Below are 23,620 nucleotides of genomic sequence, written 5' to 3'. Positions count from 1 at the left end.
TTTGAACCCTGATTCTCCGATCGCAGCTTCCTGAGTAGCTAGGATGACAGGCAGCTGTGCCCAGCTCTGTGTGTGTGTGTGTGTATGTGTGTGTGTGTGCTAGGAATCCAGCCCAGAACCTAGCACATGCTAAACGAAGTTCTCATATCACTGAGCTCCATTGCAGCCAGGGGTTTGTTTCTAGAAGGAGCCAGGAGATCTGTTTAAAGACAGGACCAGCGCTGAGAGGTGGTGGGCGCCCAGCCAAGTGTAGTCCCTGAACTCAGGAGAAAGGACATCTAGGGAAACACTAAAAATAAACTCAACTACCTGGGCCCCAGGCCTTTGGGTCTCTGGGTTTCTGTTTCTCTGTCTCCTAAACCCTCTCCCAAAAGGGAAGCCAGCCATTTCCTGGAAGAGGAGACCAAAGGTCAGAGTGGGCCAGGGGAATGGGGAGACTGAGAAGAGGCCCCAGGAGAGGGGAGGGGAGGAGCTGCAGGGGAAGAGGGTACCACAGAGGGTGAGCTGGGGAGGGGGGGAGAGAGAGGGGTGAGGAGGGGGGGAGGATGGCAGGCAAAGGGGAGAGGAGAGCAGGGGGGAAGGGGAAGAATTGGGGGGACCAGGGGGTGAGGAAGAGGAAGTGAGCGGGGAGGGAGGCAGGGAGGAGGGGGGCCAGGGGGAGGAGAAGATAGCCAGGGGCGGGGCGCGCGCCCTGACGTGATGCGGGGCGGCTTCCGGGCGCACCCCGCCTCTGGCCGGGGATGACTCCCGACGCCTCTTGCCTTGTACGGTCGGGCGACGCGGCTCCCCGCGCCCCGCCCGGCCCCCCCTCCACCCCGAGCCCTGATCCCGGGGGAAATGGGGTCCGAGACCCAGACACCCTCCCCCTCCTCCCCCCGGATCCCATCAGATTCGGGGACGTGGCCTGAGAATCCAGAGAGCCCAGATTTCCGCAAAACTAGGAACTTTTATTTAAAGCGCCCCTGCTAACTTTTCCCAAAAGTTTGACACCTCCAGACTTTTTTGTAAGCCGAGACTGTAGCCGAGAGGATCCCCACCCCCCACACACCCCCGCCCCAGGATGTCAGTTTGGGGGTGACCCCTCCTCCGCGCCGGCCGCCCCCGCCCGCCGGGACGGGCGATCCAGCACATTCTGTACCCTCCGCCCCGCTTCCCCGCCTCCCCGGCCCCCGTGGGGACGGAAATGTGCCGGCCGCGGCCCCCGTCCCCGCCCCAAGCAGCCCCGGAACTGGCTCTCCAGGTTCCATCCTGGGTGATCTCACCTGGCCCCGCCCCCTCAGGTGAATCGCCGGGCTGGTGACGTCACTTCCTGCCAGGTAAGAGCGGCTAGGCGATTCAACGCTGGATAAGATTTGGAGGTCAGGCCTTAAAAAAACTAAACAAAAACCACCCCAACTGTCACCCCACCCTTCCCGCTGAAAGCCAACAGAAGAAAGCCAGCTTCCACTTTTATTCCTTTTATTTAAAAATTCCAACACACACACACACACAAAAATAGACTTTCAAAGTAACAATATATATATATTACTTTATATATTATAGCACTGTCACAATAATATCATTGTTTCCAATATTAGAAAAAGAATACAAGGGAATCGGACGACCCAATATATATAAATACTATAAAATCTTATTAGAATAAATAAGAGTCGTCATAAATAAAAAACAAAAAGGAGGGGGAGCCCACTAGTTAGTATGGGAGGAATAATTTGGCAATGGCTTTGGCTAGGCGCTTGAGAGACATTTTGAGCACCAGGATTGTCCCCAGGGGACACCTTGGGGAAGAATGGGAGAGGGGTGGTGAGGGCCAGCTTCACAGCACATAAAATCCCAAGAGACCAGAGTTGGGGTGGGAGGGGAGGAGGGCTCACTGCCTCCTTCAAATCTGCTACATCTTTAGTTATCCCAGAAAACACTGTTGTCCTTAACAGCAGAAAACACTGTGCTTGGGCACTGGGGTCCTGCCCCAGAGGTGGCATCATTAGGGGGTGCAGGTTAATGCATTTTTGGAATGTGGATGGAGGACCTCTCGATTTGAGGTGTTCCCCCACTTTCCCCGCCCCCCCCTCAGGTCCCCACAAGTATCTTCCTCCTTGATTTCCAGATCAATTAACTAGAAGGCACTTGTCACTCTGAAACAGAGATGCGATTGAAGATTGGGAGTCTCCTGGGGGCTGTTGGAGGCTGGGGTGGCCCAAAGACCCCAGCCTCAAAGACAGGAGAGTCGGATCCCCCCAGGCTGCTCCCACTGCTGGCATACTCATCTGGGTCAGACCCCAGGGAGTGTGCAGAGGGGCTTCGGGCCAGGCCCCCCACGGGCCCCCAGATACTGCCAGAAGTGGCCCTTCGACAAGAGGGACAGCAGGAAGGGGCGGGGTCCTTTCGAGTTACAGGGGTCCCCGGAGCAGCAGAGAAGGCAGAGGGTGAAAGTGGCAGGTCCCCGGGGGGTGGCGGGGAGCTGGAGGGCGAGAAGGAACAGGAGGACAAGGAAGGGTCCACCAGGCCAGGGGGTGGCGAGCCTCGGCGGCCCATGGGCAGGCCGGAGTAGCTGAGGCTCTGGCGTAGCATGTGCGGCTGGCCTGGGGCGGCCAGGTCCTCCTCGGGATGGTGGATGAAGTGACATCGGGAGCCGTAAGGACAGCGGCCCTGGAAGTAGAACTTGTGGCACAGTTCTGTCTTGTACTTGGGGTGGCGATTGGCCTGGCGCAGCTCACCCAGACCATGGGCGAACTGGCATTTGGCCCCATAGCGACAGCGCCCGCTCTCTGAGAAGGTCCGGCAGAGCTCAGTCTTGTAGCGGGATGAGGTGGTCAGAGTCGCAGTAGGTGATGTGGGTGAGGGTGACAATTCAGGGCCCGGGCGAGGAGCCAGGGGTGCAAAGCCAGGGGGTGGGGGCACCCAATTACAGCTTCGGCCCTCTACCAGGCTGGTGGACCGGCCAGGCAGGTGAGAACCCACCACCTCAGATAAGTTGGAATCGGATGAAGTTAGGCTCCAGAGTCCCGGAGACTCCGTTCCTCCGTGGTCTAATGAAAGCAGGTCGGCGGGGCTCAGCGACGGCAGGCTCTGTTGGGAACAGGGTTTGGTTAGGACACCCGAAGGAGAAAAGGCCAAGGTGCCGCCCCGCCCCAGCTGCAGGACACTTGCAGAAGCCTGCCAGTCCGGTTTGTGGGCTCCCCGGCCTGAGCCCCACCCAATCTCACAAACCCAAAAGGGTTCCAAGCTCCCCGGTGATTCAGAACAAGGGCTCCCATCCACCTATGAAACCAATCCGGAAGGATCGAGGAATCCCCAGCTCTCCTCCCGATAGATCAAGGCGAGTGTCCAGAGTCACACTACCAGTGTTCCCCAATTCTGAACCTCTGGGGCTTCTCCCCCCTTCCCCCGGATGCGATGGAGTACCAGGCTCCCAATAGTTTCACAACCGAAAACAAAGTTGATCCTAGAGCCCGGATTTCTTTTGGACTTTTTTTTTTTTTTTTTTTAGGAAATCTCTGAACGGAGAGATCAGAGGCCAAAGTCAACGCCCCACCCCTACCCTTGACACTGGGACCCCTCCGCGCCACACAGAATAAACAAAATCAGAAGAACAAACGCGCCCTCAGCAATTTAAGGGGGAGTCAGGTGTGAGGGTCCACTTCGGCCTCCAGATAACCCTACTGAGCCCTGAGCTGGCGCCTCTTCCCTTGCACACATCCCCTGGGATCCAGGGCCTGGGGCCGAGATCTCCCACTCCGTCCCCAGGACTTGGCAGGTTCAGTTTTCCAAAATGTAACCAGGCTTGAGGTCTGATGAAGGGGAAATAGGGCATCCCCCCCCCTGCCCTTGTCCACACCCCACCCCCTGCCCCAAGCTAGCCGCCCCAAAGAGTCATCTGGAAGTGTGGCTCCCCAGGAATGCTGGCGATCGATACTGACCTCGAAGAGGGCAGAGAGATCCATGATTGGCGCGAGTGGCCGGGGAACGGTAGAAAGCCAAAAGTCCCAGCGCTGTAGACCGGCAGCAGGGGCAACTGGGAACGCCGGCTTTTTATACGGTGCCGAGGGGGCGTGGTCTTGGCGAAGGGGCGGGGCCAGCGACGGGGCCAAGGGGGCGCTTCCCGGACGCGAGCCCGCGGCCCAGCCCCTCAGGCCACTTACTAGTTCCGCCCGCCCCCGGCTAGCTGACCCTGAATTTGGCCCGGGGAGGGGGTGTTGTATGTGTGTAAGGGGGGGGGAGTTTGTATTAGGCACGTCTGCCTAGTTTTCAAGGTTGGAGACTGGAGAGCAAAGGGAACTGGGGCAGAGGTGGGGGGCGGGGCAGGAAGCCAGGGCTCCCTGGACGATCAACCTGGGCAGAGTCCAAAGGGGCGTGTGTGATAGACCCACAGACTAGGGTGGGGAAATGACATAACTGGAGAGAAAGGCCAGAAATGAAAGGGAAAAATGCAAGACACACACACACACACACACACACACACACACACACACACACACACACACACCTAGAGACTAAAACAGAGAGGGGGCGTCACAAAGTAGGAGGAGGTGGGAAGTGAGGGAACTGGAGGGCTGAGGGCAGCGCAGGACCACATTAAATAATAATAATAATAAAATAACAATAATAATATAATCTGGGGCCTGGAGCCAGAGCCTCATGCCTGTAATCCTGGCTACTTAGGAGGTTGAGATAGGAGGATCACAGGTGAATGCCAGCCTGAGCTAGCATCTCTGAGTCTCTTATCTCCATTAAACTACACCCCCCCCCAGCCAGAAGTGGATTAAGTGATAGAGCTCTAGCCTGGAGCAAAAAGTGTAAGGGCAGAGCTTGAATTCAAACCCCAGAGCAGGTGCTCATTCCTCCTGCAACCTCCCCCCCAATAACAAACACTTTCTCAGAAAGACAATCCTAGGAGCCTGGGAGAGGGTTGTTCAAGGATTATTAGACTTTGCCAGAGAACCACACAGACATCCAGGTACGGAGAACAACAGGTACAGAGAACAAAGAAAAGTGTATTGCTGGGAAAGGGGCCGGCAAGACCCCTTCTCACAAGGGAGAAGTGAGAAGCAGCGCTGGCTATTGTCTGGGGTGATCTATATTACCTAGGAGGCTTAGGAGGGGTTAGGAGGTGGAGATCCTGGTGTGGACCTGAGGGCCAGGGGCTTCATCATGGCAGATGAGGATTTATGGCTGCTGTCCAAATAGTAGATAAGAGGTTCTGCAACTGCCCAGACCTGGAAAACACTCTAAGGGACTCTTTTGCCTTAGATGGCGGTAGCTGCCCAATTGAAGTGCCATCCCAAGGAAAAGGAGGTTGGACGTTGATTATTTACTGCCTTTGCTAGGTGGGCCTAGTGTTGACTAGGAAGGGAGCATGCTAAGCTGTGGAGAAGTGAAGGAGTGGACTCAGCTATGGGAAGGAGCTCATTTTGCTAACAGTTGTCCCCTGAGACTTCTTTAAGAGAGATCTGGAACACCCTCCCATCCCTGCTTTCTCTGGGGGTGAGGTCCAGGATATTTGGGGGCCTGTGGGGTGGGAGGGAGGGAGAGAGAGAGAGAGAGAGAGAGAGAGAGAGAGAGAGAGAGAGAGAGAGAGAGCTGAACTCCAGGTACACTAGTGCTCTACCATTTGAGCCATAGCTGCACTTCCAGCTTTTTGGTGGTTAAATGGAGATAAGAGACTTTCTTGCCACAGTTGACTTTGAACCACCTTCCTCAGATCTCAGCCTCCTGAGTAGCTAGGATTTCAGGGTGAGCCACTGATGCCTAGGTTTAGTAAGGGTTTTAAGGGACTGTCTTTTCCAAATTGGGCCATTGTGGTCCTCAAACTTTACACTGTTAAGGAGAAATAAGCCATCCTCAATGTTAAGGGGGGAAAAAAAAATCGACAATGCTGTTACCAAAGTTTAAGTTTTCCAGGATCATTCCCTAGCTTACCGAAACCTTTTTTTTTTTTTCCCCCGAGACAAGGTTTTGCTATGTAGTTCAGGCTGGCCTATCCCTCAGGGATCCTCCAGCTTCAGTTTCTTGCTGTGGCTGGGATTACAGGTATGTACCACCTGGCCAGGGAGAATTCATTTGCCTATGGGAATCTGGATGAGATGACCGGCTTTGAATGCAAAAGGGGAAAAAAAAAAAAAAGAGGAAGAAGTTATTGCCACAAAACAGTGACATTGCAGCGTTTTCTGGAGGGCTTGTATTGAGGTGAGGAGATTCAGGTCAGGCTCCTGGCTGATTTGCTTAGGCCTGAGGGAGGAGAGGGGGAAATCCTGATGAGAGGCTTTTCAGGGGTGCAGGGACCTTCCGGGGGTTGGTCCCGTGAGCTGGGCGGGCCACAGGCCGCCTTGGCACGGTTGCGGCCTCCTGCTTGCCTGTGACTCACAGACCCAAAGGGGGAGGGGGCCTTCCTGGAAGCCATGACGGGGAGGCTGGGCCCGGACACCCCAGTTCCTCTCTGGTAACCAGGGCTCTTGGTCTGCTGTAAACACAGCCTTGGGGACAACAGGAGGAAAAAGGGGGAGGGTGGGAGGGGCGCAGGGAACTTGCCTTTTGCCCAGCCTCTAAATTGCCCCAGAGCCTCCGGTGGGATCCAACCAAAAAAGTGGGAGGAGCCCTCGGGGTCTTGGCGTTGGCGCTGGCTCTGGTTCCAATCATGGCTGAGCCCAGCCAGATTTGATTCCCAGGAGACCGAGAAATTCCCACCCCTGACTCAGCCGGGGCCTCCCCTCCCTCCCCTCTCTCTCCTCCCCTCTGCTGAGTCATGGAGACTAGGACAGGGAGGCTGGCGATTGGGCCTCCCTCCAAGGGGTTGTTGGGGGGTGTACCCCCCCCCAAAAAAAAGACTGTGAGATCCAGGGAGCAGAATGTCAAGCTCCATTTCCTGCCACACAGGTTCAGCTCCCAGCCTCCTCCTTCAGACCCAGGGATCAAGGTCTCTCAGACCTAGGGGTCAGGACCCCCCCCCCAGCCTCCGAGCCAGGGGTTCAGGCCTCAGCCTTCCTTCTCACATTTTAGGAGTCCAGGGCTCAGCCTCCTCCCTTAGACACCAGGATCTGGGCCCCAGCCTCCTCCCTCAGGCCCAAGGGTCCAGGCCCCAGCCTCTTCCCTTAGATAAGGGGTCAGGACCCCCAGCCCGGGGTGCCCAGGCCAGGAGGAAGGTCTGGCGGCCTGTCTCCCGGCCCTCCCCCTCCCACCCCCGACGGCAGCTCCCGGCCCTCCCCCTCCCACCCCCGACGGCAGCCAGCGGGGAAGCCCGCGGGCCGGGCGGCCGGGAAACCCCTCGGGAATGACGGGCGGTGGGGAAGGGGCCGGGCGGGGCGGGGCGGGCCGCAGGGCCGCGGGGCGGGCGAGGTGGGGGCTGGAGGAGAGAGAAAGGGGCGGAAACCAGAGAGGCTAAAAATACAGCGAGCACTTCCGGCCGCGCGCGCGCGCGAGGGGAGGGGGGGGGAGAAGGGAAGAGCAGAGTTTCCAGAAAAACAAGCGGGGACGGGAAACGCGGGGGTGTGGGAGCCCGTGCGCCCCGGGGGCGGTGTGGCGCTGCGGGTGGGGACCCGCGGCCAGGCCCGGGATTGCCTTGGCTTGCTGGTGGGGAGGTATTGCGTTACAGGGCGACAGTGGGGGGGGCAACTCTGGGGTGGCTGGGGGTGCAAGCGGGAGGGGACCCCAGTGTGCCCCCACGTCCCCGTGTGAACAGAGCTGAGCCAAGGCCCGGGCCGGTGCCGCCAGCTTGGTGCCAGCTCCGGGCCGGTGTAATGATGACTAGAGCGGCCTTGGAGGTGGCACTCCTGGGCGGGGCACCCCCCTGCACATCTGTATGGGGGGGCACCCATGGGCGTGGCACCTCCCACATCTGTGTGTGTGTGTGTGGAGGGGGGATCTGGGGTGTCAACCGTGTCTGAACTCTGGCGAAAGGACGGGCTGTGCAAACACTACCTTCACACTGGGCATGGCAGATGCAGGTGTGGCTGCGTGTGTGCAGATCTTCATGTATGTGTGTGTCCCTGCTTGTGAGCGTGTCAGAGGCCTTTGTGTGTATGTGAGAGACAGCGTTGTAGGCTGGGTGTCTAGATGTGGTTCTAGTCACACGGCTGAACTTTGGTGTCTGACGTCAGCCGCCGCTGCGCCACGACGGGATGATGGCTGCTGGTCCGTGTTTATCTCCCACCCCACCCCCATGTCACCCTCCGTGCTCGCGTGTCTGTGGGCACAGCAGAAGTATACATAAACGCAGGCACCTGAAGACATGGCGTCTAGGCCCAGGTCTTATCTGTGTCTCCAGCCAATCAGGCCTGCGCTGGGCAGGGCTGAGTCAGCCCCGTGCTGGGTAAAGTCTGCTGCTGATGGGGGGAAGAGATAGCGGGTTAAGTGGTGGTTACAGGGCTGTTTGTGGATTCCGGATTTGCCCTGTTGGAAGGCTCCTTTAAAGGGATTGGTGACTGTTCCTGGGATCTGATCTGCAAGGGGGTAGGGTGTGATTGTGGGACCCTGGGTTGGTGTTTGCCTAGCAGATGTGATGGTTGTACACGTAGCTCCCTCCTGGTGTGTGGTTGTGCACTAACTAGTAGGTTGTGGGATCTCTCCCTAGCAAAAAGTCCTGTCAGGCACTGGTGGCTGGTGGCTATAATCCTAGCTCCTCAGGAGGCTGAGATCTGAGGATCGCTATTCAAAGCCAGCCTCAGGCAGGTAAGTCCTTGAGACTCCTATCTCCAACAAAATGTCAGAAAAACAGAAGTGGAGCTTGGCTCCAAGTGATACAGCCCTAGCCTTGAGCAAAAGAGCTCAGGGACAGCACCCAGGTCTTGAGTTCAAGCCCCACTGCAAAAAAAAAAAGTCCTCACCAAGGTCCTCCATGACAGGCTGGCCTTCCTCTCCTCCTTCATCCCTTAGTCAAGGCCCAAAGCCCAATTCTTTGTCTCAACAACTCCACAGCACATTCCTACCCCAGGGTCTTGGCACTACAGTTCTGTCTCTAGAATGTTCTTGCCCTGGATGTCCACTTGACTCACTTTCTTTACTTCAGGTTTATTCTATGACCTCATGTCTTCCTTCAATTCTTAGGGATTATTTAAAAAATATCATCCAGGCACTGGTGGCTCACACCTGTAATCCCGATAATCCTAGGTACTATAGATCTGGAAATCAAGGTGACTATGTTTTGAGACCCAGCCTTGAATTGGGGGAAGGGGGTGGTATTGAGACCTCTCATCTCCATAGAGAAAACCTGGCTGTTATCCCAGCTACTTTTTTTTTTTTTGGTCCCGTCCTGGGGCCTGAACTCTGGGCCTGGGTGCTGTCCCTCAGCTCTTCAGCTCAAGACTAGCACTACTTCCGGCTTTTTTCTTTTTGCTTATGTGGTGCTGAGGAATTGAACCCAGGGCCTCTGGCATGCAAGGCAAGCGCTCTACCACTGAGCCACCTTCCCAGCCCCCTGTCCCAGCTACTTATGAGGCTGAAATCTGGAGAATCCATCAGCCCAAGCAAAAAAGGTGAAGACACTGAATGTGAATAGAAAAAAGCTGTACCTGGAAGTGTATGCCTGTGATCTCAGCTGTGGATGGCAGATAGTGCATAGTAGGAGGATGACAGTCCAGACCAGCCTAAACAAAATATGAAACTATCTTAAAAACAACCAGAACAAGTGGGGGCGCTGGTGGCTCACGCCTGTAATCCTGGCTACTTAGGAGGCTGAAATCTGAGGATTGTGGTTCAAAGCCAGCCTGGGTAGCTGAGACTCTTATCTCCAATAACCACCAGAAAACTGGAAGTGGCGCTGTGGTTTAAGTGGTAGAGCGCTCCCCTAGAGCTGAAGAGCTCAGGGACAGTGCCCAGACCCAGAGTTCAAGCCACCCAAGATTTAATAAGGAGCATAAGGTTTAAAGCCAGCCTCAGCAAGCAAATCACTCTTCCAGTAAACCAGCAAAAAGCTAAAAGTGGAGGTGTGGTTCAAGTGGTAGAGTACCAGCCAGGAGGAAAAAAAGCCAGTCAAAAACTGAAGTCTGGGGCTGGGAATGTGGCTTAGTAGTAGACTGCTTGCCTACTATGCATGGAGTGGGTTTGACTCCTCAGTACCACATAAACAGAAAAAGCCAGAAATGGTGTTGTGGCTCAAGTGGTGAAGTGCTAGCCTTGAGCAAAAGCAGCTCAGGGACAGTGCTCAGGCCCTGAGTTCAAGCCCCAGGACTGGGGGAAAAAAACAAACAAACAAACACAAAAAACTCAAAAGCTCTAATCCAATATAAAAACTCACTTTTTGAAATAGCCTCTCAATGTGCAGCCTAGACTGGCTTTGAATAATCCTCTCAGATGCTGGGATTATAGGCATATGTAATCAATGTAATCATGCTCAGGCATGAATTTCTTCTGAATCTCTTAAACTACCTTTAATTTTTTTTTTTTTTTTTTGTCAGTTGTGGGGCCTGAACTCTGGGCCTGGGTGTTGTCCCTCAGCTCTTCAGCTCAAGCCTTGTACTACCACTTGAGCCACAGCACCACTTCCAGCTTTTTCTGCTTATGTGGTACTGAAGAACTGAACCCAGGGCCTCATGCATACAAGGCAAGCACTCTACCACTGAACCACCTTCCTAGCCCTAACCTTTAATCTTAAATAATTTGTTTTTTTCCTCCACAATAGCTCTCCACTTTTCTGCTGCATCTGCAAATATCCACTTGACAATTTGGCATCTCACTAGAATGTGAGCTTCAAGCTGGGTGCTGGTGGCTCACACTTGTCATCCTAGCTACTCAGGAGGCTGAGATCTTAGGATCAGATTCAAAGCCAGCCTGGATAGCACCCTCCATGAGATTCATCTCCAGTTAACCACCAAAAGCTGGAAGTGGAGCTGTGGCTCAAGTGGTAGAGCACCAGCCTTAAGCATAAGAATATGAACTCAGGCTGGGAAGGTGGTTCAGTGGTAGAGTGCTTGCCTTGCATGCATGAGGCCCTGGGTTTGATTCCTCAGCACCACATAATCAAAAAAGAAAAAAGCCGGAAGTGGCGCTGTGGCTCAAGTGGTAGAGTGCTAGCCTTGAACTGAAGAGCTGAGGGACAGTGCCCAGGCCCAGAGTTCAGGCCCCACGACCGGACCCCTCCCACCCCCACCCCCCAAAAAAAGAATATGAACTCCAGGGCTCTTCATCTCCCATGGGGGCTTGGCCTACAAAGAAACTTGGTGATGGTTGAATGAATCTAGCCTTGCAATGCCCATCTTCCACTGTGGAGGTGTGGGATGAGCATGCATCATGCCACCACCCTGGGTGGCCCTGGGTATGGCTTTAGTCTGGGCTTGGGATATTACTGCCTGCACCTGTGTCACGGTGACACGGCTCCTAGAGCCAGCTGTACCCGTCTTTCTCTAAATGTGCCCACAGACCAAAACACATCCTTGCCAGCACATTCTGTGTGCCAGCTGGATGCTGGTGGGCTCTTCTGGAGGCAGAGTCCGTGTGTTGTTTTTTTTTTTAGTTTGTTGTTTTTGCCAATCCTGGGGCTTGTACTCATGGTCTGGGTGCTGTCCCTGAGTTTCTCTGTGCTCCAAGCTAGCACTCTACCACTTGAGCCATAGCACTACTTCTGGCTTTTTCTGAGTAGTTTATTGGAGGTAAGAGTCTCATGGCCTTTCCTGCCTGGGTTGGCTTTGAACCATGATCCTCAGATCTTAGCCTCCTGAGTAGCTAGGACGACAGGCCTGCGCCAGCCTCCTGCAGGTGAATTTGGTGAGATGCTTTTTTTTTTTTTTTTTTTAGGTAAATGAGAGCTGTCAGAAATACCACTTTGTAATTGAGGATTATGTGATGCCCAGGGGACAAGGACTGGTCAGTTTGTGTCACCGGGGCTGGACCACAGTCTCATTCTTCCACATATTCATCTAGGTGATACTGTAAAGATGCTATTTGAGATGAGGCCTTCCTAATAGCCCAGGCTGGCTCTGAGCTTGCAATCCTCTCATGATGATGGCCCATAATGGATTGACTTTTCTAGGTGGGCCAAGTGGGGACTGATTTCACTGGATAGAAGGAGAACTAAAGTTTCTTTCTAAGGAAGAGACTTCATCAGATGGTGCCAGCCCCCACCCCTCACCATGGTGGGCCTTAAGCTCAAGAGGTCTGGGGCTCACTTGCAGGCAGGGTCCAGGGTAGGAGACTGCTGGGTGGTGACAAGGGGGACCAGAGCATGGAAGGTGCTGGGCAGGACAGTTACCCAACCAGGCTGAGTCACTGTGGCCTCTCACAGTCTGACAGCTGTGCCTGGGCGGGCAGCTCTGTGTAGCACTTGCCCAGGCCTGAAGGCTATGGCTGAGCTCCCTGAAGCTGGCCGGGAAGTAGGGGTGCTGGTGGGGCCCTGCTTCCCGGAGTTGGGTTCTTCCCCAGGACAGAGGATGATTCACCCTGCCAGCGCCTTTTCACTTCTCCTTTAGGGCTAAAAATACAGAGACCCAGGCATCCATCTGGGCCGGGCCTCCCCACACATTTCACAATGTGCCTCACTGGAGTTCTGCTGACGCGAGGGTATGGGCGGGGGCCCCAGCTGCTCCCCTATCAGCAGTGCAGAGGTCAGGGCCGAGAATCTCCACTTCTCCTTTCTTGGGCCAACCACCCCACAGCAGCTTAGTTACACAGGAGGAGGGGTGCTGAGGCTGAGGGTCCTGGGTTTGGTTGTGGCCCCTAAAGGGGAAGCTCCTCTCCTAGACCCAGGGAAGGAGTTTGGGGGAAGTAGATGGAAAATGGGGACTGGCAGAGAGAGGCAGAGAGACATAAGATTGTGAGGGCAGACACAAATACAGGGTAGCGGCAGAGTCAAAAAGACAGAATGATGTTGAAAGATGGAGGAACACCTAGAGAAAAGAGCAGCCATGCTCAGACAGAAAGACACAGAGACTGAGAAGGGCTGAGCCAGGACATCAAGCCCCAGCTAGATCGGGGCGGGGTGTGGGGGGGTAAGATGCGCCCCAAGAACACAACAGGTCATCAAGTTGCCTTTCAAAGTCTAGGCTAGGCCTGGGAGGGAAGCTAGAGGCCCAGGCAGAGGCGAGGTTCCGCCCTTAGTCAGCATGTGGCCTCTGCTGCCACCTGCTGGTCAGTGCTAGGTGGGAAGAAAAAAAATCAAGACACTGCAGCTTTGGCTTAGGTTTACCTCTTCATTCTCTTAACCACCGACCCACCCACCCACCCCAAGCAGCCTTACTGCTCACCCTAGACCTCAGATGGGGCCCCCAGGTCCAGGAGGGGGTGCAGGCGTTTTGCCCGTGACCTTGTTGGCACAGTCCAGCAGGGCAGTGTGAATGTCCTTGGCACAGGCGATCTGAGCTTTGATGACTGCCAGGTACTGCGGGTAAGGCAGGCTGTCCGGCTGCACAGCATCAGGCTTGGTGGCTGTGGGCACCAGCGTCGGAGAGTGCTTGGCACTGTCACAGCTCTGTGAAAGGCACTCATGTGCCAGGCGCTGTGGGCAGGCAAGCAAAGGCCCAGCATCAGCCTCACTCCAGGTACGTGCCGTGGCCCACCCCCCAACCCCAGAGACCAGCCTGGGCCTCCCTGGCTTCTGTTGTGGGGAGTTATAACCGCCATGCTAATCAGTGGCTGGGTGACGCAGGGCACCTGTTTCCTCTTTTGGAAAATAGGTTTAATAACCATCTCTGCAGCACAGCATGGGTCTCCTACATGGTTTTCAGCAATGGGAGAAGAACATTAGGGATCTGGTTCCTGTCCAAACCTAAGACTTGGTGGCACTGGCAGTGACTGCCAGATGACACTTGTCCAAGGTTCTCTTCTTTCTCTGCTACTTTTGCAGGTACTTTTCTTTTTCTTTTTAATTTTTGGTGGTTATGGGGCTTGAACTCAGGGCTTGGGCATTGTCCCTGAGCTCATTTTGCCCAAGACTAGCTCTCTACCAATTTGAGCCACAGCTCTACCTCTGGCTTTCTGGTGGTTAATTGGAGAGAAGAGCATCACTGACTTTCTTGTCCAGGTTGGCTTTGAATCCTTATCTTCATATCTCAGCCTCCAGAGTAGCTAGGATTAGGATTACAGGTGTGAGCCACTGGCACCTGGCATCTAGGTACTTATTAAAACTCCCAGGTTGGGGCTGGGAAGGTGGCTCAGTGGTAGAGTGCTTGCCTTGCATGTGTGAGGCCCTGGGTTTGATTCCTCAGCACCACATAAGCAAAAAGCAAAAAGCTGGAAGTGGCACTGTGGCTCAAGTAGTAGAGTGCTAGCCTTGAGCTGAAGAGCTGAGGGACAGCGCCCAGGCCCAGAGTTCAGGCCCCAAAACCAGACCTCCCCACCCCCCCCCAAAAAAAATAAATAAAATTCCCAGGTTCCTGTCTCTCTCCTCAATCTCTCAGAGGTAAGGTGGGGCAAGAGGGGCTGCTGCACTCCAGCATCACAGGCCCCTACCTCCAGAGCCCTAGGGCTTGATTCTGCAAATTCCCTCTTGCCCCAACCAGCCCTTCAGTCCAGTACAGGCTTAAAGAAGCCCCTGCACTCCCATCTCTCTTCCTTCCCCTTACCTGAGGCTCTGCCCTGACTGTCTCTTTGGGATCCCACCTCCTTTCTCAGCCCTTCTTGTACATACGCTCCCATTTGCCAGGTAAAGGCTTAAGAAGCAAAGGGTTCACGCTGTGCTGTCCTTTGTTCAAAATCCTCCAGGGCTTCCCCAGGACACTTAAGGGTTATATTCAAACTTCCAACTACAGCTCAGCCAGGTTGAATCTCCTGCCATTCATGCCCCGTGGGAGTTCAAAGCACAAGCTCCCTCTGTGCCCACATGTCCCCCCTCCCCCCTGCCACAGCTTAGAATGAAGATGATGATACCACAGGAAATCAGGATACAAACTTCCCAGAGCTTGATGGTGCTGAGATTTTCCTCCAACTCCTTTCTCCAAGGCTCACCAGTCTGTCTGATTGGAACCTCTTACTCCTCCTTTGTTCTGTGTTTCCATCTGTAGTCTTTTCTGAGCCACTCTTTCTGAACCTGCAGCCCAGGGTTCTGCATCCCCCAAAAGCTGCTCTCATTCTAGTCTCAACCCCTGACTCCACCTCCTCTTGACCCCCTTTTCTTTGTGTGTGTATGTGTGCACCAGTACTGGGGCTTGAACTCAGAGACTGAGTCCTTTCCCTTGGCTTTCCTCTTTGAGACTGATATTCTACCACTTGAGCCACAGTTCTACTTCCAACTTTCTGCTGGTTCATTGAAGGGTCTCACAAACTTTCCTGCCTAGGCAGGGTTTGAACCATGATCCTCATATCTCAGCCTCCTGAGTAGCTAATGTTACAGGTGTGAGCCACCAGCATCCAGCTTGTGCCTCTCCTTCATGGTACTCACTTCACTGAACTGCTCTCGTTTGGCCTTATATTTGTGATTCCACTGAACTCAAAGCTGTAAAAGCAACAGTTGGGCACCACTGTGTCCCCAGCATCAGGTGTGGCTCAGAGGTGACCAGTGAAGGAGTTGACTGGACACCCAGGGAAAGGAACCGGGTGGCACCATGGTCACCAGTGTCCAGAAGGCAGCTTACCAGGCAGAGTTCCAGCTGGTCACATAGTGCATAGAACTCTTCCAGAGACTTGTCAAAGCGCTGTATGGGTCCGTCGCTGCTCTCTCTATAACCAGGGAGAAAAGGGTGATCAAAAGGATGTCCAGTCTCTGGGACACCAGTATCCACCAATCAAGTGTCTGTCAGTAAATCATGCCCAGGCCATCTAGGCAGAGCTTGTCAACAGGAGGGGTGGGCATGGCGGGGAGGGGAAGGGGTTTCTAAGGGTGGGGTGAGTGAGGATAATCTAATATAGTCTTCTCCCAAAATTTGTCATTTGTAGAGTTCTCTCTCTCTGGGCCAATTACAACATTCCACTCAGAACCCTGGGGCTTCATTCTGGAGTTACTTCCATGTACCCCACCTCCATCCCTGCAAAGCCCCCTGAACCACTGAGCCCATCCTGTGGCTTAAGGAAGCCTCTGTGCTCCCATCTGTCCTTCCCTTTCTTCATGGTTCTGCCCTGGCTGCCTCCTTGGGTTCCCACCTCTGGGTTTTAAGCCCCTATGTCATAGTGAGAGGCATACTAAATGGTGGATGGGATCTGTACTTACTGTCCATTGTCAATGTTGGTGTTCTGAATCAAGTTCTGGGCTGCAACCTTCATCAAGGTCTGTTTAAAAAAAAGACAAAAACAAATGATGGGGATAGAGAAAGAAATATTAGAAAGAGCTATGTTCTTCCCTGAGACCCACCTAACTAACAGGCCTTCTCTTCATCTGGCATCTCTCCTCCTGACAGTTGTAGAATAATGCCAGTGTTCCCACTGCTCTGATGATTCCCAACAGTATTTTCCCAGGACACCCAGGTTTCTCACCAATAACCTCCAGACATGGCCCACATCCACCAATCACAGGCAGAGCAGAATCTCTGTACAATCTGGGGGCTGGACTAGAGCCCAATTTCTCCCTTAAAATATCCTCTCCCGCTCCCTCTCTCTTTTGGTCGGTCGTGGGGCTTGAACTCTGGGCCTGGGCACTGTCCCTCAGCTCTTCAACTCAAGGGGAGCACTCTACCACTTGAGCCACAGCACCACTTCCGGTTTTCTGAGTGGTTTACTGGAGATAAGAGTCTCCCGGACTTTCCTTCCCCAGGCTGGCTTTGAACCGCAATCCTCAGATCTCAGCCTCCTGAGTAGCTGGGATAAGTGTGAGCCACCGGCGCCCCGCTTCTCCCTTAAAATCTCTTTACCCTTCAAAGTTGCAGTTAATCAGTCCCAATCCCAGCCTCCATATCTGCGTCAATCCCCCTTTCTGAGGTTGGGCTTCAGTCTCACAAAAAATGAGCAAGTTGCCCGACGCTGGTGGTTTGCTTTCTGTAATGTCGGCTCCTCTGGAGGCTGAGATGTGAGGATTACAGTTCAAAGCCAGCCAATTAACCAGCGAAGAGCCAGAAATGGGGGTGTGACTCAAGTGGTAGCGTGCTCGCCTTGAGGGAAAAAGATCAGCGACAGCCCTCAGGCTCTGAGTTCAAGTTCGAGAACCGACACAAACAAGTCTTACCCGCTTCCCTGCCCACGATTTCTCCCTAAATAGCTCCTCGGCACAGCCCCCTTGGACTCGGACAAGCCGAACACCGCTGGCTCCTAGCAGCTCCCAATCAATCAATCAATCAATCACCTGTAGACTCTCCTTCAGCTGCGGGATGAGCATCTTATACCGCTGCACAGGATCGAAGTCCTGCTGCTGTTGCTGCAGGAGCCCGCTCTGGGCCGGTCCCACCAGTTGCGTTGGCGGCTGCGGCTGCTGGGGCCCCGGGCCACCGGCTGAACCTGGGCCCGCCACCCCTGCACCTGAGGAAGCAGCAGAAGCTTGCTGCTGGGGAGCAGCCATGTTTGCTGTAGAGATTTCCGGAAGTACGTCAGGAGCTAGTGCGTCTCCCGCGGTTCACTCGAGTCTCGTTCCGTAGTTACCCCCGCCTTCCAGACAGTTTAGCCAATCAGAGGAGCGACGCTGCTCCGCCTTCATTAATATCCAATAGGATGCCAAGACTGGAAAAAATCTGATCACCAATTACAAGGGGTTTTCCTTGGTAGCTCCGCCCTCTATCCAACAGCTAGCCAATTAGCGGGAGGCTTTAATCCGGACTCTATTTCCCGAAGGATTCGCGGCCTGAGGAGATCCGTCTCGGCCCTCAGAGTCTCGGCGGCGGTTGGTGACGCCAGAGCTGTGAGTCCGTGTGTCCGAGGCGCCGCCTGCGGGTTTACCGGGACGTAAACTCTTCTCTTCTGCATACTCTTCCCAGCCTTCCCCGCGGAGAGCGGCGCCCACGGGAGCCTCGGCTCAGGCCCGGAGGCCACCTTAGCCGGCACGCCCCTCGGCGTCCGCCCTCGGCGCAGCCAGGCCGCTGTCGCCGCGTCGCCATGGCGCCCACCATCCAGACGCAGGCCCAGCGGGAGGACGGCCACAGGTAGGCGCCACTCCACTCGACTTTACAGTTTCCTTCTGGGCTTCTGCAAGGCCGGTGGTGGTGGAGCATGGGTATGACGTCACTGCAGGTCTGCCCGTGACGTCAGGGAGCCCCCCCCGGACTCGTGGGGGAGCCCGCCTGTGCCCCTATACCTCCCCGCTGTCGAGTTGGGAGACTCCCCCGAAGGGGATTGCTTACTTCGATCCCGCCAATGGGAGCATTTTCCAGAAAACGACTCTTAATACTGTGGGGGTTTCATTAAAGCACTGGGGCGACTTCCCACCCCGCTAAAAGGGGACGGATTGCGTGGCTTCACTCGTTAAAGCACTCAGAGTTGGGACACTTAGCTCCGTCCATTAAAGCACCCTCACCAAAGGCACTAACGCTTGTCACTTGGTGCCTTTTGGAAGCTTGGTCCTGTCTTTTTTTTTTTTTTTTGCTTGAACTCTGGGCCTGGGCGCTGCCCTTGAGCCTCTGTGTGTTCAAAGCTAGCACTCTACCACTTGGAGCCACAGTGCCACTTCCAGCTTTTTCTGAGTAGTTTACTGGAGATAAAGAGTCTCACTGACTTTCCTGCCTGGGCTGGCTTCCAATCGTGATCCTCAGATCTCACCCTCCTGAGTTGCTAGGAATGACAGGTGTGTCACTGGCTTCTGGCTCTCACTGTCTCTCTTTTTCCCCCACCAGGCCCAATTCCCACCGCACTCTGCCTGAGAGGTGAGTCTCCAAGGTGCTTCCTAGGAGTACGATACGATGGGGTGTGAGGGTGGCAGCAGTGGTGGGCACAGAAGCCTTTTTCCCTCCCTTCTATGAGAAGCCTAAGCTGGCTTCAAACTCATGATGCTTCCTTAACTTCCTCAGTGCTGGAATTACAGGCATGCACTACTACACCTGGCAGAGAGGGTTGGTGGGGTCTAGCAGTTTTTTTTTTTTTGCCGGTTGTGGGGCCTGAACTCTGGGCCTGGGCGCTGTCCCTCAGCTCTTCAGCTCAAGGCTACCACTCTACCACTTGAGCTACAGCGCCACTTCTGGCTTTTTCTGCTTACGTGGTGCTGAGGAATCGCACCCAGGGCCTCATGCATGCAAGGCAAGCACTCTACCACTGAGCCACCTTCCCAGCCCCGGGGTCTAGTTTGGAGCCACTGTTTTCCTAGGTCTGGAGTGGTCTGCCGAGTCAAGTACTGCAATAGCCTTCCTGACATCCCTTTTGACCCCAAGTTCATCACCTACCCCTTCGACCAGAACAGGTGAGAGTAAGGTCAAGGATGGGGAAACTCCTAAAGAAGTGCTTTAAAGGTAAGGACTGCTTGTCTCTTTGAGGGCTTTCTCCTTGGGCTAATGATGAATGGAGCAAGCAGCCTCCAAGTCCCTTCCCACTGGGAGCCAGCCTTAAGACTCCCAACACTGGGAATACTTACTGCCACAGAAGCTTAGCTTCTGGGAAGCAGGGGCATGAAAGGTGGTACTGAAATCTGGAAACCCCAAGGACCATGTTTGCCCACTCAGGTTTGTCCAGTACAAGGCAACTTCCTTGGAGAAACAGCACAAACATGACCTCCTGACTGAGCCAGACCTGGGGGTCACCATCGACCTCATCAACCCCGACACCTACCGCATCGACCCCAATGGTGTGTGGGGTGAGGGAAGGGGGTTCTGCTTTAGGCCAGCAGTGGCTAGGTCTGGGCCTCCCTCATGGTCCTCCTGTCCCTTGCGATCTAGTGCTCCTGGATCCAGCAGATGAGAAGCTTCTGGAGGAAGAGATCCAGGCTCCTACCAGCTCAAAGAGGTGAAGGGAGAAACAGTGGGTACTGGGTGTGGCTGGGATGGGCTCTACAGTTAAGGGGGCATCCTGCACCGGGGTCCTGAGGTGCCTGCGTTCCCATCAGATCCCAGCAGCATGCCAAGGTGGTGCCATGGATGCGTAAGACAGAATACATCTCCACTGAGTTCAATCGCTATGGCATCTCCAATGAGAAGCCTGAGGTCAAGTAAGCTGCAGACAGGGAGGGGAGGGAGGGAAGGAGGGGTGAGTTTAAGGGGTATCCAGAGACTTCCTAGTGCCTTCTCTTCACTCCTAGGATTGGGGTTTCCGTGAAGCAACAGTTCACAGAGGAAGAAATATATAAAGACAGGGATAGCCAGATCACAGCCATTGAGAAGACTTTTGAGGATGCCCAGAAATCGGTAACTTGAGGAACCAGGATGGGGAGGCAGACGGAGGTGTGGAGGGAGCTTTTCCTCACTGCTTTTGTTCCCAGCAGATCTCCCAGCATTACAGCAAGCCCCGAGTGACACCAGTGGAGGTCATGCCTGTCTTCCCCGACTTTAAGGTCAGTCAGGCCCAGGGCAGGAAGCAGAGTGATGACCTCCCCTGCCTGCCAGTTCCAGACTAACCCCAGTGCCTTCACCCCACCAGATGTGGATCAACCCCTGCGCTCAGGTCATCTTTGATTCCGATCCGGCCCCCAAGGACACGAGTGGTGCTGCCGCATTGGAGATGATGTCTCAGGCCATGATCAGGTCACTGATCCTGTCACCTCCCCAGGCCTGCACCTTTTTCCCCCTCTGCCCACACCCCCTTGACCACTGTGCTCCTTCTCCACCAGAGGCATGATGGACGAGGAAGGGAACCAGTTTGTGGCCTATTTTCTGCCTGTGGAAGAGACACTGAAGAAGCGAAAGCGGGACCAGGAGGAGGAGATGGACTATGCTCCAGATGATGTGTGCGTGGGGTGGGAATAGGTGGTAAGGACTGAGAAGTGTCCTGTTTTCCTCCTTGGGGACCCCTGAGCCAACTGCGCCTCATCCACAGGTATGACTACAAGATAGCACGCGAGTACAATTGGAATGTGAAGAACAAGGCCAGCAAGGGCTACGAGGAGAACTACTTCTTCATCTTCCGGGAGGGCGATGGGGTATATTACAACGAACTGGAGACCAGGTACTCTCCTCCGCTGTCTGCTCAGCCTGCCCCAGGTTTCTCAGGACCCAGGGCTGGTGGGTAGTCTGGCCAGGGCAGGGAAGAGCCACCCTGGGTGTCACCTCTTCCTCAGCAGTTGCCATGTCTGTTGTGTGTGTTAATCCTGGGGCTTGAACTTAGGGCCTGGGTGCTATCCCTTAGCTTTATTTGCTCAAGGCTGGTACGCTTCCACTTAAGCCACAGCTCCATTTCTGGGTTTTTGGTGCTTCACTGGAGAAAAGTCTCACACTTTTCTGCCCATGCTGGCTTTGAACTGTGATCCTCATATCTCAGCCTCTTGAGTAGCTAGGATGACAGGTATGAGCTAGCTACTGGTGTCTAGCTGCTGTATCTGTGAGAGCAGCTGGTGTGCATTTCATGAGCATGGGCTGGGCCTGGCTAAATGGGAGGCCAGGATGAAAATCTTCAGGTAACGTAGAAACCTTTAATACTTTTGTGTGGGCGCATACCTGCTTTCCCTCGTACTAATGCAGGACTTGATGTGAAAAGCAAACAGCCAAATTAGAAGGCAACATATAAAATTAGATGTGTTTTAGGGCAAAACACTGGATACCCAACTTTAAAAATGTGACCCACACTCCTCTGAGGGCTGAAAGTTATCTGCTGTATTGGTGCCCTTGGTGTAAAAGCTGGCAAGTGTGACTTGAACTTGTTTAGAGAGCAAAAGCTAGGCACTGGTGAGTTACACCTGGCATCCTAGCTACTCAGGAGGCTGAGATCTGAGAGTCAAAGCCAGCCTGGGCAGGAAAGTCCATGAGACTCCTATCTCCAGTGAACCACCAGAAAACTAGAAGTTGAAGTGCTAGAATGCTAGCCTTGAACACAAAAGCTCAGGGACAGTTCAAGCCCCCAGACCAAATAAACATTGCAGATTCTATTCCAACAAAGTGGGTTCTGTGGGCCCACACCCATATGGTACCAAACTCCCATCTTCAGTCCATGGCCATTTGTTCTATTGAGGGTAAAAAGGTCCACTGGGGCCATAAATTCCTATTACTCAAAAGCTAGACATCCACATGTGACAGCTCCTGGTCTTTATGTGGTGGCTTCACAAATCAACATATATGAATGAATGTGGATCGCTTATGTGTGTACACCATATATGCAGTCCTCTGTGTCTCATCCAGAGTGAGCACTGCTGAGCCCCACATCAGAACCCACCTCTCTGGCAGTGTCTAAGTGTACCCCTCACCCTCTTCCTGCAATTTGCCTACTGCAGAGTCCGACTCAGTAAACGCCGCGCCAAGGCTGGTGTCCAGTCGGGTACAAATGCTCTGCTTGTGGTCAAACACCGGGATATGAATGAGAAGGAATTAGAAGCCCAGGTAAGAGCATCACTGCCTCTTCCACCCCCCCCCCCCCCAGGAAGGGTAGCTGTGTGGTGAGGGGACAGTGGCCTGACCAGCACACTGTCCCCCTACCCTATCCTGTTTTCAGGAGGCACGGAAGGCTCAGCTGGAAAACCACGAACCGGAAGAGGAAGAGGAGGAGGAGATGGAAGCTGAGGAGAAAGAAGCTGGGGGCTCAGGTAGAGGAGGAGCTCGTGTAGAGCGGTCCAAGCCTTGGAAAGCGAGGGAGGGTGTGGTGCTGGGTCTCACCTCTCCCTGCTCCCTTACAGATGAGGAGCAGGAGAAGGGCAGCAGCAGTGAGAAGGAGGGCAGCGAGGACGAGCGCTCGGGCAGTGAGAGTGACCGGGAGGAGGGCGACAGGGATGAAGCAAGCGACAAGAGTGGCAGCGGTGAGGAGGAGAGCAGCGAGGATGAAGCCCGGGCTGCCCGGGACAAAGAGGAGATCTTCGGCAGTGACGCGGATTCAGAGGACGATGCTGACTCCGATGAGGAGGACAGGCCTGTCCGCGGTGGCAGTGACAATGACTCTGACAGTGGCAGTGATGGCGGTGGGCAGAGGAGCCGCAGCCCTAGCCGCAGCCGCAGCGCCAGCCCCTTCCCCAGTGGCAGCGAGCACTCGGCCCAGGAGGGCAGTGAAGCCCCAGCTTCTGATTCCAGTGAGGCTGAGAGCGACAGTGACTGAGCCCCAGGGCCTTCTTAGGGCAAGAAGGCACTTTTCTAGTGGTGTTGGGGAGCCCTTCACCCTGCTCGGCCCCAACCCATTTGCTGTTAATAAAGGCTACTTCTCCACTTGCCAGGGCCCTCTGGTGCCAACTCCCCCCCCCCAGCCCCCCGCAAGCCTGACGTGTTCAAGGACCCCAGCTTGAGTCACGGAAGCAAAGCCACTGGGTTCCCCATGAAATGGCACATAACAAAGGTCAGAATCCTTTTGTTTCAATTTTTTTTTTCTCCAAAATAAGCCCAGACCATTAAACAATTGAAACTCCAACAAATAAGTCTTCTCCAACAGCGAGAAAAACTGTAGTTACTCAAAGCTGATTCTGCCAGTGGGACTGGGGACAGTGGGGGGGAGGGGAGGGTGAGACCATGGAGGGCCTGGGGGGTGGGGGGGGAGACGGCAGGAGGGAAGGGTCCTGCCCATCAGAGTGGGGCCGCCTGCGTCCTGCACTCTGCTGTCAGGCGTTGGGGGAGGGGGGCAGCTCTCACCTCCCTCCGAGGGGGAGGGGATCCCTCACCAACTCCCAGTGCCAGGCAGTGAAGTCACCCTCAGAGGGGGGACTGGCTAGGGGAAGGTGAGGGTCCCAGGGGAGGGACACCCAGCTGACTCCAAACCAGAGGCCTACTGCCCCCATCCCTGGCTAGAGGGAGGGGCT

At 54.7% G+C, this 23,620-nt stretch overlaps 3 protein-coding genes across 4 annotated transcripts; 1 reads left to right on the top strand and 2 right to left on the bottom strand.

The window, feature by feature from the left end:
• Positions 1–1,448: 1,448 nt before the first annotated feature.
• Positions 1,449–3,991, bottom strand: LOC138811167 (mRNA decay activator protein ZFP36-like). The gene is made up of 2 exons (XM_069998829.1): positions 3,918–3,991; positions 1,449–3,066 (listed from the first exon to the last, which is right to left on the bottom strand). Exons 1-2 carry the CDS (start codon positions 3,939–3,941, stop codon positions 2,128–2,130), a joined length of 963 nt encoding a protein of 320 aa, XP_069854930.1. The 5' UTR covers positions 3,942–3,991; the 3' UTR covers positions 1,449–2,127.
• Positions 3,992–13,130: 9,139 nt separating this feature from the next.
• Positions 13,131–17,379, bottom strand: LOC138811344 (mediator of RNA polymerase II transcription subunit 29). Its single transcript, XM_069999087.1, has 4 exons — positions 17,129–17,379; positions 16,064–16,122; positions 15,492–15,576; positions 13,131–13,417 (listed from the first exon to the last, which is right to left on the bottom strand). Exons 1-4 carry the CDS (start codon positions 17,339–17,341, stop codon positions 13,175–13,177), a joined length of 600 nt encoding a protein of 199 aa, XP_069855188.1. The 5' UTR covers positions 17,342–17,379; the 3' UTR covers positions 13,131–13,174.
• A 239-nt stretch (positions 17,380–17,618) lies between these two features.
• LOC138811164 (RNA polymerase II-associated factor 1 homolog) lies at positions 17,619–23,041 on the top strand. Of its 2 annotated transcripts, none has more exons than XM_069998821.1 (14): positions 17,619–17,918; positions 18,606–18,635; positions 19,073–19,165; positions 19,425–19,546; positions 19,638–19,704; positions 19,805–19,906; positions 19,997–20,102; positions 20,177–20,248; positions 20,335–20,438; positions 20,525–20,641; positions 20,731–20,859; positions 22,118–22,223; positions 22,336–22,426; positions 22,517–23,041. In XM_069998821.1, exons 1-14 carry the CDS (start codon positions 17,872–17,874, stop codon positions 22,927–22,929), a joined length of 1,599 nt encoding a protein of 532 aa, XP_069854922.1. In that variant the 5' UTR covers positions 17,619–17,871; the 3' UTR covers positions 22,930–23,041. The 2 variants fall into 2 exon arrangements, with proteins under 2 accessions (XP_069854922.1, XP_069854923.1); XM_069998822.1 differs by having other exon boundaries at positions 17,621–17,918; positions 20,180–20,248.
• The last annotated feature ends 579 nt before the right edge of the window (positions 23,042–23,620 follow it).

This window comes from Dipodomys merriami, unplaced genomic scaffold, assembly GCF_024711535.1.
Source record: "Dipodomys merriami isolate MVZ:Mamm:240054 unplaced genomic scaffold, mDipMer1.0.p SCAF_52, whole genome shotgun sequence".
Taxonomy (NCBI): Eukaryota; Metazoa; Chordata; class Mammalia; order Rodentia; family Heteromyidae; genus Dipodomys; species Dipodomys merriami.
This window is presented reverse-complemented; position numbering and strand designations above follow the sequence as displayed.